The 18,545-nt window shown below is 45.2% G+C and overlaps 1 protein-coding gene across 1 annotated transcript in view; it reads right to left on the bottom strand.

Moving 5' to 3' along the window:
• The window catches only part of LOC137368931 (hepatocyte growth factor activator), a 100,275-nt gene extending 82,042 nt beyond the window's left edge, over positions 1-18,233 (bottom strand). Inside the window, exon 1 of the mRNA XM_068029256.1 lies at positions 18,030-18,233. Coding sequence (XP_067885357.1) covers positions 18,030-18,092 — 63 coding nt within the window. The 5' untranslated portion in view covers positions 18,093-18,233. The remainder of the gene's footprint in view (positions 1-18,029) is intronic.
• Between the last annotated feature and the right edge of the window lie 312 nt (positions 18,234-18,545).

The raw sequence follows: 18,545 nt of genomic DNA, 5'->3' as shown, positions 1-18,545 counted from the left end.
CTAGATCACTGAAAGTATTTAAAAAGGAGGTAGATACATTTTTGAAATATCAGGGAGTTGAGGGCTATGAGGAGTTGGCACGAAAGAGGAGTTGAGGTCTGGGGCAGATAAGCCATGATCTTATTGAATGGCAGGGCAGGCTTGAGGGGCTGAATGGCCTACTCCTGCTCCTATTTCTTATGTTCTTAATTCTCTGAAGTGTGATTAATAAACCAGACATGTTATGCGAAAAGGGAGGGCGTTTACAACATTCTTGTTCAGAGAATTTCACAGAATGTCCACTGAATTGAGAACTCTAAAACTATTTTGTTGTTAGTGTGTTGACACAGCTGCTGGTGAAATGCGGGTGATAGATGAACAGTTGTGCAAGACAACATGCTGATTATTGAGCACATTTAAATCTGTAACATCAGCACTTTCCGAATGATCCTTTTAATTCAGGAGACACAGTATAGCCTACCCCATTCCAATGCATATGCCTAATGCTCTACTAATCTCTGTATTTTCATGCAGAAATATCGCTTTTGAAAAGTGTCATGAAAAGTTAACCAATTTTCAAGTCAGCATTTATCATCAAAATGCTTCACTCACTGATGCCTCAGGCAAATGTTCCCAAATTGATCTGCCTATTCTTCCGGCAAGCTGATCATCCTGTTGCTGTAACTTTCAACCTGCCCTACCACCTTCAATGACATGAACATATACACCCAGGTCCCTCTGCTCCTGCACCCACTTTAGAATTGAACCATTTATTTCATATTGGCCAGAATTTTACGCCACCCCAGCGGGTCGGATGGTGGCGTGGCGGCAGGGGTAATATTGAGCAGCACTCTCCGGGAGGCCTACCATGCCCCGATTCCACCTCTGACCAAGTCTACGGCGGTCGTGGGGGGGTGGTGGTGGGGGGTGAGAAGCGGCCAGCCCACCCGAGGCCAATCAAGACCCTTAAGTGGCCACTTAACAGCCACTTAAGGGCCCTCACCCGCCTCCACGCATATTTTACACTTGGCAACCGGCTGTGCCGGGGAAGTGAAAGGCCGCCCAGCTATAGCTGCCGGCCTTTCCGCACCCCAGTGGGGGGTCCTGGCAATTAGGCACAGGGTGCCCAATTGAGGGCCGCCTCCGCCTCCCAAACCAACCACGGGATCCAAGACGTCTCCCCCCCCTCCACCCAAACGACCACCCTAGCCTCACCAGGGCACGACCGATTCCCCTGGTGAGGCAACCCAAACTTACCTTCAGACCCAGCTGCCGCTGATTGGCCGGCAGCTCACTGAGGCGGGACCTCCTCCCTCAAGTGGGTGGAAGTCCTGCCTCGGGCCAATTGAAGCCTGGGGATCCGTAAAGTACGGGATGGATCCCCAGGCTGGGCGGAAGCGGGTTCGGCACCGACATTTACCGGCTCCCATCCGCCCACTGTAAAATTCCAGCCATTGTCTCTCCATGTTCTTCCTACCAAAATGAATCACTTCACATTTCTCTGCATTGAACTTCATGTGGAACCTGTCCGCCCATTTCACCAACTTGTCTATGTCCTTTTGCAGTTCTACACTATCCTCCTCACAGTTCACAATGCTTCCAAGTTTCATATCATCTGCAAACTTTGAAATTGTGCCCTGAACACCAAGGTCCAGGTCATTAATATATATCAGGAAAAGCAAGGGTCCTAACAGATTGGAGTGAGGCAAATGTCACCCCGTAATTTAAAAAAGAAGGGAGAGATAAAACAGGGAATTACAGACTAGTTAGTCTTACATCAGTAGTGGGGAAAATGCTGGAGTCTATTATAAAGGATGTGATAGCAGAACACCTGGAAAGCATAAACGGGATTGGACAAAGTCAGCACGGGTTTATGAAAGAGAAATCATGCTTAACAAATCTACTGGAGTTTTTTGAAGATGTCACTAGTAGAATAGATAAGGGAGAACCACTGGATGTGGTGTATTTTGATTTTCAGAAGGCTTTTGATAAGGTCCCACATAAGAGGTTAGTATGCAAAATTAAAGCACATGGGATTGGGGGTAATATACAGGCATGGATTGAGAATTGGTTGACAGACAGGAAACAGAGAGTAGGAATAAATGAGCCTTTTTCCAGGTGGCAGGCAGTGACTAGTGGGGTACCGCAAGGATCAGTGCTTGGGCCCCAGCTATTCACAATATATATTAATGACTTGGGTGAGGGGACTAAATGTAACATTTCCAAGTTTGCAGATGACACAAAGCTGGGGGGGAATGTGAGTTGTGAGGAGGATGCAAAGAGGCTCCAATGTGATTTGGACAAGTTGGGTGAGTGGGCAAATGCATAGCAGATGCAGTATAACGTGGATAAATGTGAGGTTATCCACTTTGGTTGTAAAAACAGAAAGGCAGATTATTATCGGAATGGTGATAGATTGGGAAAGGGGGAGGTGCAACGAGACCTGGGTGTCCTTGTACACCAGTCGCTGAAAGCAAGCATTCAGGTGCAGCAAGCAGTTAGGAAGGCGAATGGTATGTTGGCCTTCAATTGAAGAGGATTTGAGTACAGGAGCAAGGATGTCTTATGGCAGTTATACAGGCCCTTGGTGAGAACACATTAGGAGTACTGTGTGCAGTTTTGGTCTCCTTATCTGAGGAAGGATGTTCTTGCCATGGAGGGAGTGCAAAGAAGATTTACTTGGCTGATTTCTGGGATGGCAGGATTGACGCATGAGGAGAGATTGGGTCGACTAGGCCTATATTCACTAGAGTTTAGAAGAGTGAGAGGGGATATCATAAAAATCTATTAAATTCTAACAAGACGAGACAGGCTAGATGCAGGAAGGATGTTCCTGATGGCTGGGGAGTCCAGAACCAGGGGTCACAGTTTCAGGATACGGGGTATACCATTTAGATCTGAGCTGAGGAGAAATTTCTTCACTCAGAGTGTGGTGAACCTGTGGAATTCTCTACTGCAGAAGGCAGAGGAGGCCAAGTCATTAAATATATTCAAGAAGGAGATAGATATATTTCTCAATGCCAAAGGGATCAAAGAATATGGGGAGAAAGCGGGAACAGGGTACTGAGTTAGACGATCAGCTATGATCTTTTTTGAATGGCGGAGCAGGCCCGAAGGTCCGAATGGCTTACTCCTGCTCCTATTTTCTATGTTTCTGGCCCACCAGAAGGGCAAATCCACCAGTAATGGTGGCACAGTGGTATACAGTTGGGAGGGACTGGCCCTGGGAGTCCTCAATATTGATTCCATGGCATCAACTTTTTTTTTTATTCTTTCATGGGATATGAGTGTTGCTGGCAAGGCCAGCATTTGTTTCCCATCCCTAATTGCCCTTGACAACTGAGTGGTTTGCTAGTTTGTTTCAGAGGGCAGTTAAGAGTCAACCACATTTCTGTGGGTCTGGAGTCACATGTAGGCCAGACCAGGTAAGGACAGCAGATTTCCTTCCCTAAAGGGAATTAGTGAACCAGATGGGTTTTTTATGACAATGATAGTTTGATGATAGTTTCATGACACCATTACTGAGACTAGCTTTCAAATCTATATTTTTATTAATTGAATTTAAATTCCACCAGCTGCCATGGTGGGATTTGAACCCGTGTCCTCAGAGTCTGGATTATTAGGTCTTGTGACATTAGCACTGTGCCACCATCTCCCCATCTCAAATGTGGGCAAGGAAACCTACAGCTGATTACCACCTACCACCCTCTCTCAGCTGATGGATCAGTACCGCTCAATGTTGAACACAATTTGGAAGTAGCACTGAGGGTAGCAAGGGTACAGAATAACTTGAGATGGGGGAGTTCGACATCCATCACCAAGACTGGCCGAGTGTGAAAGATATATCTGAAGTGACAACCTGGTGAAGTTACAACACAAGGACTACATGCACATGAAACAGCAGAAGCAGCATGCTATAGACAGAGCTAAAGAATCCCACAACCAACAGATCAGAGCAAAGCTCTGAAGTCCTGCAATATTCAGTCATGGTGGTGGATAACTAAACAGTTCGTGGGAGGTGGAGGCTCCATGAACATCCCCATCCTCAATGCTGGCAGAACCCAGCACTTGAGAGCACAAGACAAGGCGGAAGCGTTTGCAACCATCTTCAGTTAGAAGTACTGAGTAGGCAATCCATCGCCTCCTGAACTTTACACCATCGGAGAAGCCAGTCTTCAAACAATTCAATTCACTCCAACTAGTATTGAGAAATAGCTGAGCGCACTGGATGCAGTAAAGGCTATGGTCTGTCGACAATATCCCAACTATAGTGCTGAAGACTTGTGCAGCAGAACTAGCTAAGCCTCTATTTGGATAAATAGTTTTGTACACTTTGGCTTGCCGTACATGTAACCTCTGATGTCATGATATGTAAATGAAGGCTTTGGGCTGTAGCCATTTTACACAGAACATGGAGCATGGTGTCTTAAGTGAGTAGTTAGGATTTGAGATGATTTTGATAGCTGTAAAACAGACAGATGTGCAAAACCTCAGTTTAAATCAACACCTGACTGCAACCTTGCATAGGACATCAACAGCTGGGTCAGTCATTATGGCTTCGAATTTTCCAGTAACTGCTCCTGTCAACATGAGGGTATGAAAGGGAATTGGCAATTCTTCCAGTCTCAATGGCAGAATTATGAGATTGTCACAGAGTTGGACAAGAAACCTGAACAGATAAGAGTAGCAACTCTGTTATCATTGATGGGAAAAGAGTGTTACAAGCTGTATTGTATCCTAGATCTCACTGAGGAGAAGAAAAGCAAGACTTGTGAGATTTTGGAGGCCTTGAGGTCCCACTTTGAACGCTCTGTTAATGCCATTTATGAATGCTATGTGTTTTACACTAGAGTTCAGGGAGAATATTGATCAGTATGTGACTGTACTGAGACATCTAGCGGAGTCTTGCGGGTTTGGGCAACTGAAGTATGATCTCATCAGAGATAGGATTGGCTTACGAACAAGAGATCCCGCTGTGAGAGCACGTCTGCTGAGAGAAGAGAAGCTTACTCTCAAGAAAGCTATTGATAAGTGCAAAAGCTCTGAGATGGTTAATCAATAGCTGAAGAGTATTGAAGGGATAACCGATGAGACTGTGTACTATGCTGAGAGGAAGTCCAAGTCTTCCAAGCACAAGACAATGTTAAAAAGGAAGAAGAACTTTCAGAAGGACCAGCAGAAAGATCAAGGCCAGAGTACTGGATTAAATACTGTGGGGGACACCACAAGAAGGAAAAGGAAGCATGCCCAGGGTGGTGAAAGCGGTTCTCTAACGACAAGAAATGTTTTGCTAGAAAGAAGAAAAGCAAGCCTGCAAAGATGATTGATGGAGAGATGTTATATGATGATTCTGACAAATGGCTCTTTACACTAGAACATGTTGGTGCCATCAAGTCTCGAGGTAGAAAGTGCTTTGTGACTCTTGGAATAATAACTGCTGAAGGAAAGCATCAAGCTGATGTGAGGTGTCAGGTAGACACTGGTTCTACGTGCAACACCATGAGCTTTGCAGACTTGTGTGAAATTACACAAGATGGTGACCCGAATTTGGAGCCATCAAAAGTAAACTTGAGGCTCTATGATAGAATGAGGCTTACCCAAGAGGTCCACTGAAGAAAGAAGAACTTTAGTTCCAAGTAGTGGACACTAAGCAAATTCCCCTCATCTCAGCTGAAACAAATCAAAAGCTTAGAGTGGTAACCTTCGGCGTAGCAGAAGAGATTTGCAGTGTTTCACATGACATCAAGCCATTGACTGCTGAACAGATCCTAACAGATTACAACAATGTTTTCACAGCTCTTGGATGTTTTCCTGGTGAATATCGTCTCAAAGTAGATGAGAGTGTGAGGCCAACTCAACCTCTTCCAAGGAGAGTTCCAGCTGCCCTCAAGTCCAGATCTTGAAAAGATGGGAGTGACCAAGAAAGTGACAATTTCTACAGATTGGATTAACAGCACGGTAGCAGTAAAGAAAAACCTGGAAAGTCAAGAGTGTGTTTAGATCCAAAGGACCTCAATAAAGCTTTGAAGAGATCTCACTAGTCTATACCAAATATTGAAGAAATTCTGCCTCAACTTGCCAAGGCAAAGGTCTTTACCACCCTAGATGTTAAGGATGGATACTGGCAAGTGAAGTTGGATGAAAGCAGCAGCTTTCTGAACTACTTTCTGGACACCATTTGGGAGGTACAGATGGTTACGCATGCCATTTGATAGCTTAACTGCACTGGAAAAGTTCCAACGCAGACAGCATAAGATAGTTAATGGTCTATCAGGAGTGGAAATGATCATGGATGTGCAGATACAATGGAAGATGCCATTGCAGACCATGATCTGAATCTAGTGAGACCAGTAAAGAGCTCGCCAGATGAATCTGATGCTGAACAAGAAAAAGTTTCAAATAAAAACAAGAAATGCTGGAATCACTCAGCAGGTCTGGCAGCATCTGTGGAAAGAGAAGCAGTGTTAACGTTTCGGGTCAGTGACCCTTCATCGGAACTGACAAATATTAGAAAAGTCACAGGTTATAAGCAAGTGAGGTGGGGGTGGGGCAAGAGATAACAAAGGAGAAGGTGCAGATTGGACCAGGCCACATAGCTGACCAAAAGGTCACGGAGCAAAGGCAAACAATACGTTAATGGTGTGTTGAAAGACAAAGCATTAGTACAGATTAGGTGTTAATATACTGAATATTGAACAGCAGCAAGTGCAAACCTGAAAAAAACAGTGGGTAAGCAAACTGAACAGACTAAGATGAAATGAAATAAATGCAAAAAAAAAATTGTAAAAAATGTAAAAAAGAATGTTAAAAAAAAGGAAGAAAAAATGACTAAAAATGAAAGTAAAATGGAGGGCTGTCATGCTCTGAAATTATTGAACTCAATGTTCAGTCCGGCAGGCCTAATCGGTAAATGAGATGCTGTTCCTCGAGCTTGCGTTGATGTTCACTGGAACACTGCAGCAATCCCAGGACAGAGATGTGAGCATGAGAGCAGGGGGGAGTGTTGAAATGGCAAGCAACCGGAAGCTCAGGGTCCTGCTTGCGGACTGAGCGGAGATGTTCTGCAAAGCGGTCACCCAGTCTGCGCTTGGTCTCCCCAATGTAGAGGAGACCACACTGTGAGCAGCGAATACAGTATACTACATTGAAAGAAGTACAAGTAAATCGCTGCTTCACCTGAAAGGGGTGTTTAGGGCCTGGGATAGTGAGGAGAGAGGAGGTAAATGGGCAGGTATTACACCTCCTGCGATTGCAGGGGAAGGTGCCATGGGACGGGGACGAGGTGGTGGGGGTAATGGAGGAGTGGACCAGGGTGTCGCGGAGGGAACGATCCCTTCGGAATGCTGACAGGGGAAGGGAGGGGAAGATGCGACTGGTAGTGGTATCACGCTGGAGGTGGCGGAAATGGCGGAGGATGATCCTTTGGATATGGAGGCTGATGGGGTGAAAAGTGAGGACAAGGGGAACCCTGTCACGGTTCTGGGAGGGAGGGGAAGGGGTGAGGGTAGAGGTGCGGGGAATGGGCCGGGCACGGTTGAGGGCCCTGTCAACCACAGTGGGGGGAAATCCTCGGTTGAGGAAAAAGGTCATATCAGAAGCACCGTCATGGAAGGTAGCATCATCAGAGCAGATGCGTCGGAGACGGAGAAACTGGGAGGATGGAATGGAGTCCTTACAGGAGGTAGGGTGTGAAGAAGTGTAGTCGAGGTAGCTGTGGGAGTCGGTGGGCTTATAATGGATATTAGTAGACAACCTATCCCCAGAGATGGAGACAGAGAAGTCGAGGAAGGGAAGGGAAGTGTCAGAGATGGACCATGTAAAGGTGAGAGAAGGGTGGAAATTGGAAGCAAAGTTGATAAAGTTTTCCAGTTCGGGGCGGGAGCAGGAAACGGCACCGATACAGTCATCAATGTACCGGAAAAAGAGTTGGGGGAGGGGGCCTGAGTAGGACTGGAACAAAGAATGCTCGACACATCCCACAAAAAGACAGGCATAACTAGGACCCATGCGGGTACCCATAGCGACACCTTTTACCTGAAGGAAGTGCGTGGAGTTGAAGGAGAAGTTGTTCAATGTGAGAACAAGTTCAGCCAGGCGGAGGAGGGTGGTGGTGGATGGGGACCGGTTGGGCCTCTGTTCCAGGAAGAAGCGGAGAGCCCTCAAACCATCCTGGTGGGGGATGGAGGTGTAGAGCGATTGGACGTCCATAGTGAAGAGGAGGCGGTTGGGACCAGGAAACTGGAAATTGTCAAAATGACGTAGGGCGTCAGAAGAGTCACGGATGTAGGTGGGAAGAGACTGGACCAGCGGAGAAAAGATAGAGTCTAGATAGGAAGAAATAAGTTCAGTGGGGCAGGAGCAAACTGACACAATGGGTCTGCCGGGACAGTCCCGTTTGTGGATTTTGGGAAGGAGGTAGAAGCGGGCTGTCCGAGGTTGTGGGACTATGAGGTTGGAAGCTGTAGGGGGAAGATCTCTAGAGGAGATGAGGTCAGTGACAGCCCACCTACATCCGTGACTCTTCTGACGCCCTACGTCATTTTGACAATCCTCTACACTGGGGAGACCAAGCGCAGACTGGGTGACCGCTTTGTGGAACATCTCCGCTCAGTCCGCAAGCAGGACCCTGAGCTTCCGGTTGCTTGCCATTTCAACACTCCCCCCTGCTCTCATGCTCACATCTCTGTCCTGGGATTGCTGCAGTGTTCCAGTGAACATCAACGCAAGATCGAGGAACAGCATCTCATTTACCGATTAGGCACACTACAGCCTGCCGGACTGAACATTGAGTTCAATAATTTCAGAGCATGACAGCCCCCCATTTTACTTTCATTTTTATTCATTTTTTCTTCCTTTTTTTTACATTTTTTACAATTTTTTTTTTGCATTTATTTCATTTCATCTTAGTCTGTTCAGTTTGCTTACCCACTGTTTTTTTCAGGTTTGAACTTGCTGCTGTTCAATATTCAGTGTATTAACACCTAATCTGTACTAATGCTTTGTCTTTCAACACACCATTAACATATTGTTTGCCTTTGCTCCGTGACCTTTTGGTCAGCTATGTGGCCTGGTCCAATCTAGACCTCCTTTGTTATCTCTTGCCCCACCCCCACCTCACTTGCTTATAACCTGTGACTTTTCTAATATTTGTCAGTTCCGAAGAAGGGTCACTGACCCGAAACGTTAACTCTGCTTCTCTTTCCACAGATGCTGCCAGACCTGCTGAGTGGTTCCAGCATTTCTTGTTTTTATTTCAGATTTCCAGCATCCGCAGTATTTTGCTTTTATTTAAGAAAAGGTTTCAGCTGGAGATAACTGAGGTCAGGTACATGGGGCATATACTGACAGCTAAAGGACTTGTCCGTGATCCTGATAAGGTGTGAGCTGTGGCAGAGATGCAGCAACCAACAAACGTGAAGGCAGTTCAATGTTTTGTTGGATTTGTGAACTACCTAGTCAAGTTTTTGCCCAATCTGTCATCAGTGTGAACCTCTATGCAAGCTCACTGCAAAGGATGTTCAGTGGTATTGGGGCACAGAACAAGAAGTAGCTTTCACTCACATCAAACAATTAGTGACGACGCCAGTGCTGAGGTATTATGATGTCAACAAGAAGTCACCCTGCAGTGATGCCAATGAAACAGAACTTGGATCCACCTTGTTGCATTTGCAGAGCGTTAACACAAACTGAACAACGCTATGCACAGATTGAGAAAGAGTGTCTGGCTATTGTCTTTGCTTGTGAGCATTTCAACCTGTGCCTGCTTGGGAGAGAGAAAGTGATAGTAGCGTTTGACTGCAAGCCACTTCAAAGCTTTCTCAAACTGCCTCTACCTGCTCCAAAGCATTTGCAAAGGATGTTACTTCATTTGCAGAGACATCACTTGGAACTGAAGTACAAGCCAGGAAAGCAGATGTACATCGCTGACATGCTGTTGTGAGCTACGCTGCCTTTGAAGGAAGTTGATGATGCTAGTATAGATTCAACAAGAAGCGACAGCACGACATGTTCTGGAAGTTATCAACCCAGCAGAGACATTGAATCTGACAGACAAGTATAAGAGTAAAGAAATCTTGCTGCAGTTGCATAAAGCCTTGGTGAGACTGTACCTGGAGTATTGTGTACAGTTTTAGTCTCCTTACCTAAGGCAGGATATGCTTGCCATAGAGTGAGTGTAATGAAAATTCACCAAACTGATTCCTAGGATGGCGGGATTATCCTATGAGGAGAGATTGAGGAAACTGAGCCCATATTCTCCAGAGGATAGAAGAATGAGAAGTGATCTCATTGAAGAAAATTCTTTCAGGGCTCAACAGGGTTGATGCAGGAAGAGTATTTCCCCTGGCTGGGGATCTAGAACCAGGGTACACAGTCTCAGAATAAGAGGTAGGCCATTTAGGACTGAGATTTTTTTTTTATTATTATTTTTTTATTTTATTTAGAGATACAGCACTAAAACAGGCCCTTCGGCCCACCGAGTCTGTGCCGACCAACAACCACCCATTTATACTAACCCTACAGTAATCCCATATTCCCTATCACCTCCCTACACTAGGGGCAGTTTACAATGGCCAATTTACCTATCACCTGCAAGTCTTTGGATGTGGGAGGAAACCGGAGCACCCGGAGGAAACCCACGCAGACACAGGGAGAACTTGCAAACTCCACACAGGCAGTACCCAGAATTGAACCCGGGTCCCTGGAGCTGTGAGGCTGCGGTGCTAACCACTGTGCCACTGTGCCGGAGGAATTTCTTCACTCAGATGTTGTGAATCGGTGGAATTCTCTACCCCAGAGGACTGTGGAAGGTCCGTCATTAAGTATATTCAAGACAGAGATCGATAGAAAATGGTGTTGAGGTCAATCAGCCATGATCTCATTGAATGGCAGAGCAGGCTTGAGGGGCTGAATGGCCTACTGCTGCTCCTACATTCCTATGCTCAGATCAAGCAAACCATGGGGCGAGGTGCAGCCGTTCAAGTGCCACAGGAAGTTGTGATGAAAGGATGGCCTGAAACCATCAAGGACACACCTGTTGCTGTAAGAGAGTATTGGGCATACAGAAATGAAGTGACCGCCCAAGACGGCATCTTGTGCAAAGGGACTAGGGTCATTATCCCTAAAGAGATGAGAAACAAGGTGTTGAAGCACATCCACGCAAGCCATTAAGGAAATGAGTCTAGCCTGAAGAAGGTGCTGGCCGAACATGAGCAAGAAGATTAAGGACCACATCAGCGTGCAGTGCTTGCAATGAATATCAAGCTGAGCAAGCTAAAGAGCCCCTCATTACTCATGATATCCCAGACAGACAAGTATAAGAGTAAAGAAATCTTTACTCTTCACTCTCACTGGAACTGATTATCTCATCACAGTCACTACTATCCAAACTGCAGGGAGTTAGACCAACTGACATCAACAACTACCAGTGAGATCACAGAACACTGAAAGCACACCTTCAGTCACCATGGCATTCCCAGTATTGTGATGAGCAACAATGGCCCTCAGTTCACGAGTGAAGAATTCAGATGCTTCATGAATGGTTGGGAAATTCAGCACTACTCATCATCTCCACACTATCCCAGGTCAAACGGAAAAGCTGAGGCAGCGGTGAAAATTTCCAAAAGGATCATCAGAAAATCTACAAGATCCGGCAGAGATGTGTTCAAAGCAATCTTAGAGTGGACAAATGTACCTACTGAAGACATGGGAAGTAGTCCAGTACAGCGACTAATGTTGCAACCTAACAACTCTTCCAACAGCTAAAAAACTACTGAAGATAGGGCTGGGATTTTACTAGCTCCCCCAAGGCGGGATCGGAGTCGGAGGTTGGGGGGGGCATGGAGTATTGTGGCGGGGTCCGGGGGGGGGGGGGGGTGCGGGGTTGCGGTGAGGTGGAGGGCCCGTCGCCTCCCCGTCATCCAACAATCTTCGCGGGGGCACGATAGGCCGACGACGGTCTTCCAGCCCAGAGGCCAATTGAGGCCCTTAAGTGGCCTATTAATGGCCAATTAAGAGCCACTTCCCAACGCAGCTGGGATCTTACCAACAGCGGGGTGTTGCCTCCACCGCACGGGGAGGAAGTCTTGTAAAATGAGGCACCCTCCCTGTGGGCTTGGGGTGGAGGTGGGGGGCGACGGGGAGTCAAATTGCCCACAGAGGACACCCACTGGGAACAACATTAACCACTGTGACCCCCGCCCCCTGGACTGAACGACCAAGCCCCCCCCCACCCCACCCAGACTGGCCCCGGCAACCTTACCTCATCATCGCTCCGGGGGGGGGGGGGGAGGGCACGAAAAGGCAGTGGTGGGGTTTCCCGCCTTTTCAGCCCAGTACCAGAAGCCCCACCTCCAGCACAAACTTCAGCCCCAGATGTAATAACAGGTGTGAGGGACAAGATCATAGTGAAATGACAGAAAGCCAGATGTCGCTTTGATAAAAATACCAAATTGTTGCCAGAGCTGAGAGTTGGAGGGCTGGTCAGAGTGCAAACATGCAACACACTCAAGAAATGTGAGTCCACTTGGCAACTTGGGACTTGCATGAAGTAGTTGTTGCCTTGATCTTATCAGGTGAACGACCGGATCTATCGTCACAACCGCAGACACGTACACATAACCGGAGAAGCTGCTCCTTGACAGCAAATGCCTGGTGAGGCAGATCTGAGTTCGCTAAATGAACAAAGAACTGAACGACCATCAGTCCCAGAAGTCAACTGTACTCCAACCAGTGCAACAGTGGAGCAACAACAATCACCATAGCAACAACACCAACCACAGTAACAACATTGCCCACAGAAGGAACATCAGCAACATCACCCAAGGAATCAGCCGACACCAGACGAACAGCCAATAACAACTTGCACACGTACCATAAAATGACCTGAATGCTTTAAAGATTATGTATGAAACGCTTGTGTTGGGACAGACAAATTTGAAAGGCCAAGATAAAACAGACTTTGTTTCATAAAAAGGAGGATGTTTGGATAAATACTTCTGTACACTTTGGCTTGCCGTACACATGTGACCTCTGATGTCATGATATGTAAATAAAGGGTTTGGTCAGTCGCCATTTTACGCACGACATGGAACAGCCTCTAGCCAAGCTGTTCCCCGAAATCTATTAACACTGACATCTACCTGACAAAGTTGAAAATGGCACGGGTATGCCTTGTTCACAAAAAAGCATGACAAATCCAATCCAGCCAATTCCTGCCATATCAGTCTACTCTCGATTACCAATAAAGTGATGGAAGGTGTCGTTGACAGTGCTATCAAGCAGCATTTACTCAGCAATAACCTGCTCACCAATGCCCAGTTTGGGTTCCACCAGGACCACTTGGTTCCAGACCTCAATATAACCTTGGTCCAAACATAGACAAAAGAGCTGAATTCCAGAGATGTGGTGATATCAAGGCTGCATTTGACTGTGTGGCATCAAGGACCCCCAGCAAAATTGAAGCCCATGGGAATTGGGGGGAAATTCTTCACTGGCTGGAGTCATACCTAGTACTAGGGAAGATATGGTTGTGGGAGGTCAATCATCTCAGTCTCAGGACTTTCTTGCAGGAGTTCCTCAGGGTAGTGTCTCAGGACCAACCATCTTCAGCTGCTTCATCAATGACCTTCCCTCCAACATAAGGTCAGAAGTGGCGATCTTCACTAATGATTCCACAGTGTTCAGTACCATTCACAACTCCTCAGATAATGAAACAGTCCATGCCTGCATATAACAAGACCTGGACAATATCTAGACTTGGGCTGATAAGTGGCAAGTAATATTCACGCCACATAAGTGGTGATGACCATTTCCAATAAGACAGAATTTAACCATCTCCCCCTGACTTTCAATGGCATTCCCATCGCTGAATCCCCCACTATCAACATTCTGGGGGTTACCATTTACCACAAACTAAACTGAACCAGCATAAACATTGCGACTACAAGAGCAGATCAGAGGCTGGGAATTCTGTGGCGAGTGATTCACCATCCAACTCCCAAAAGCTTTCCACCATCTTCAAGGCACAAGTCAGGAGTGTGAGGGAATAGTCTTCATTTGCCTGGATGAGTGCCGCTCCAACAACACTCAAAAAGCTCAATAACCCAGGGCAAAGCAACCTACTTGATTGGCACATCATCTGCCAACAGTTCCAGAAGGGCATTTAGGAATTGGCAATAAATTCTGGCTTTGCCAATGAAGCCCACATCACATGAATGAATTTTTAAAAACTTAGTTCACAAAGTATTTCCTGTTTCCTGTTGCATTATCACTCTCTTCAATCATACTCAAGTTTTTTAAAATCAAATATCAGTTCATAGTTGGAGAAATGGAACACTGTCAAGCACTCCCAGGTCAGGCATAGTACATTCAACCCATCATGTCCATGCTAGCTCTCTGTAAGAGCAACTCAGCTTGTCCCACTCCCCAACCTTTCCCCATAGCCCTGAAAATTTTTTCTCTTTAGGTGCTTATTAAATTCTCTTTCAAAAGCCATGTTTGAATCTGCCTCCACCATGCTCTCGGGCAGTGCATTCTAGATCCTAATCACCGCTGCGTAAAAAGTTTTCCCTCATGTTGCTGTTGGTTAAATCTTAAATCAGTGTCCTCTGGTTCTCGACCTATCCGTCAATGGGAACAGTTTCTCTCTGTCTATCTAGACCCCTCATGATTTTGAACACTTCTACCAAATCACCTCACAATCTTCTCTTCACTAATGAGAACAACCCCAGCTTCTCCATTCTATCCACGTAACTGAAGTCCCTCATTCCTGGAACCATTCTCGTAAATCTTTTCTGCACCCTCTCTAAAGCTGTCACATCTTTCCTAAAGTGTAATGCACAGAATTGAACACAACACTCCAGTTGAGCCCGAACCAGTGTTTTATAACTTTCTTGCTTTTGTGCTCTATGTCACTATTGATAAAGCCCAGGATCTCATGTGGCTTTTTAACCACTTTCTCAACCTGCCCTGCCAGCTTCAACAGTTTGTGCACATATACCCAGGTCTCTCTGTTCCTGCACACCCTATAGAGTTGTATTCTTTATTTTACATTGCCTCTTCTCATTCTGCCTATCAAAATGTATCACTTCACACTTTCCTGTATTAAATTTCATCTGCAACGTGTCCTCCCATGTCACCAGCCTGCCTATGTTCTCTTGAAGTCTATCACTATCCTCCTTACAGTTCACAATACTTCCAGATTTCGAAATTTTGCCCTAAACACCCAAGTCTAGGTCATTAATGTATCAAGGAAAGCAGTGGTCCTGGTACCCACTACACATTCCTCCAATCCAAAAAACAACCGTTCACCATTACTCTGTTTCCTGTCACACAGTCAACTTTGTATCCATGCTGCCACTGTCCCTTTTATTCCAAGGGCTTCAACCTACCTGAAAAGCCAATAACGTGGCACTTTATCAAATGCGTTTTGGAAGTCCATATACACCACATCAACCACATTACCCTCATCAACCCTCTCTGTTACCTCATCAAAAAACTCAATCAAGTCAGTCCTTTTAAAAAAAACTGTGCTTGCTTTCCTTAATTAATAGACACTTATTCAATTGTTATCGTTTCTAAAAGTTTTCCCACCACCAAGGTGAAACTGACTGGCCTGTAATTGCTGGGTTTATCATTTTTGAACAAGGCTGTAACATTTGCAATTCTCCAGTTGTCTGGCATCACCCCTGTATCTAAGGAGGACTGGAAGATTTTGGCCAATGCCTCCACAATTTCCACCCTTACTTCCCTCGGTATCCTTGGATGCATCTCATCTAGTCCTGGTGACTTTATCAACTTTAAGTACAGCCAGCCTTTCTATTACCTCCTCTTTATCAATTTTTAGCCCATCCAGTGTCTCAACTCCCTCCTCTTTCACTATGACTTCGGCAGCATCCTCTTCCTTGTTAAAAACAGATGCCCTCTGTCTCCATGCATAAATGTATTTTTTGGTCCCTAATATGTCCCACACCTCCTCTTTCTTCCTTTTTACTATTTATATTCCTGTAAAAGACTTCTGGATTTCCTTTTATGTTAGCTGTCAGTCACTTCTCATACTCTCTCTTTGCCTCTCATTTTCTTTTTTCCCTTCCCCTATGAAATTTCTACATTCCGCCTGGTCTCACTTGTAATTATCAACCTGGTGTTTGTCATACACACATTTTTTCTGCTTCAGGTTACTCTGTACCTCATTCATCATCCAGGGAGCACTGACTTTGGTTGTCCTACCTTTTCCCTCATGGGAATGTACCTCGACAGTACCCAAACTATCTCATCCTTAATGGTTCCATTACAATTTGCCTGCCAATCTTTGATTCCAATTTATCTGGGACAGATCCCTTCTCATTCCATTGAAATTGGGTATTTTTACTTCAGATTGCTCCTTGCCCTTTTCCATGGTTAACCTAAACCTTATAATACTATGATCACTGTCCTCTAAATATTTCCCTACTGACACTTGATCCACTTGACCCACCTCATTCCCCAGACCCGAGATCCAGCAATGCCTCCTTCCTTGTTGGGCTGGAAACGTGCTGATCAAGAAAATTCGCCTGAACACACTTCAGACACTCTTCCCCCTCTCTTCCCTTTACACTGTTACTATCCCAGTCTATATTAGGATAAAGTCACCCAGTATCACTCCTCTATAGTCTTTCAGTTCTCTGTAATTTCCCTGCAGATCTGCTCCTCTATATCTTTCCAACTTGTTGGTGGCCTATAGCATATACCCAGTAGCATAATGGTACCTCTATCCTTTCCTAACTCCAACCAAATAGATTATTTTCTCCCTTATGTACTTATCCAGCTTCCCCTTCAATGCAGCTATGCTATTTACCTTAACTACTCCTTGCGGTAGCAAGTTCCACATTTGCATGCTGGTCGTGTCAAATGAACCAGAACCGGGGATGGGTGGAGTTTATTTTCTTAACTGACAATGACTTAATTAACATTAGGTATGGTAGTGTGGTTGTTATGTTACTGGACTCATAATGCAGAGAATGAGAGTTCAAATCCCTCCATGATAGTTTGAGAATTTGGATTAGGTTTTACAAAATTCTGGAAATGAAAAGTTGGTATCAATAAAAGTGAACATGAGAAGCTGTCTGATTGTCGTAAAATTCCAGCTGTTACTAATGTCCTTTGGGGGAGGAAACCTGCTGTCCTTACCTAGTCTGGCCTATATGTGACTCGTCTCATGCCAATGTGGTTGATTCCTACCTGCCCTCTAAAGTGGCCGAGCAAGCCACTCACTTGTATCAAAACCACAATGTAGCGGTTCACCACCAACTTCTCAAGGCAACTATGGATGGGCAATAAATGGTGGCCTTGCTGCTGACCTCAACATCCAAACAAAAAAACTTGATCTTTAAAATCTACATAGAATCATAAAAAATTTGCAGCACAAGAGGTGGCCATTCATCCCATCATTACAGTGCCTGGGGAGCTTTACATTAGAGCTACCTATTCCGACCCCTTCCCCTCTCTGTTCTTTCCCCTTATTCAATACTATTTCTGGATTGATACAGCTTCAGACAGCTACCTGTGGTAATCTATTCCATACTCCATCCCATAGCATGAAAAAAAATCTTCTAATCTCTCCCATTCTACTTCAACACCAATCCTGAAGTTATCAATAATCTCTGAATGAATCTTATACCTATGAACAGCATCTTTTGGATGTGACATCTGCTCTCTTAGATGGATGTAAAAGATCCCACAGTACTTTTGAAAGAAGAGCAGAAAGAAAAGGACATTTCTCTCCAATGTCTCATTTATCCCTCAACCAAAATCACAAAAAAAAAATGATGCAGTCATTTCTCACATTGCTGCTGATGGAGCCTTGCTGTGTGAAAATTGGATGCTGTTTTTTCCTACATTACAACAGCTACTAGACTTCAAAAAGTACATCAATTGCTGTAGAGCACTTTGGAATGTCCTAAGGCTGTAAAAACAAATGATATGAATGCAAGGTCATTCCAACATGCAGCTTTGACAGGGGTGGTTAAGACCGTTACAGAGGCACCGTACTAAGAGACCAAAGATGGACATACCTGTCCCACCGATCCACATGCAAGATAACACCAAGCAATAATCACTGAATAATGTCTTAGCATGGTGTCCTGGATACCTTCAAATCTCACTGATTTCTGTAACTCCAACACTTGAACTGTCTCACACTAGTACCAACTCGATTTCTGGTCAGGTGATTTGTTGAAAACCATACAGCTACTTTGACCCAGTTGCAATCGCAGTTCTAATGGAAAGGGAGTCGTACAGCCAGTCCTGGCATTTCTTCATTGATTATTAACTAAATGGTTACGAAAACTGACCAAACCGATTGAAACTAATAGCAGAGTTCCAACAACAAAAATATCTCATCGGCCTTTGCAGTAAAACAAACACCTGAATCAACAGGAAAAGAAGTTTCTGGAAACCCCATGGTTGATTGGTGACACATTAACAGCAACAAATAGTGTTTATACAGTATGGCTGATGTAGAAAAACATCCCAAAATGCTTCACAGAGGCGTAATCAATAAAATGGATGCTGAGCCAAATGAGAGATTA

This window comes from Heterodontus francisci, chromosome 4 (assembly GCF_036365525.1).
Source record: "Heterodontus francisci isolate sHetFra1 chromosome 4, sHetFra1.hap1, whole genome shotgun sequence".
Lineage (NCBI taxonomy): Eukaryota > Metazoa > Chordata > Chondrichthyes > Heterodontiformes > Heterodontidae > Heterodontus > Heterodontus francisci.
The sequence above is the reverse complement of the archived record's forward strand: the minus strand, read 5'-3'. Positions and strand labels throughout refer to the sequence as shown.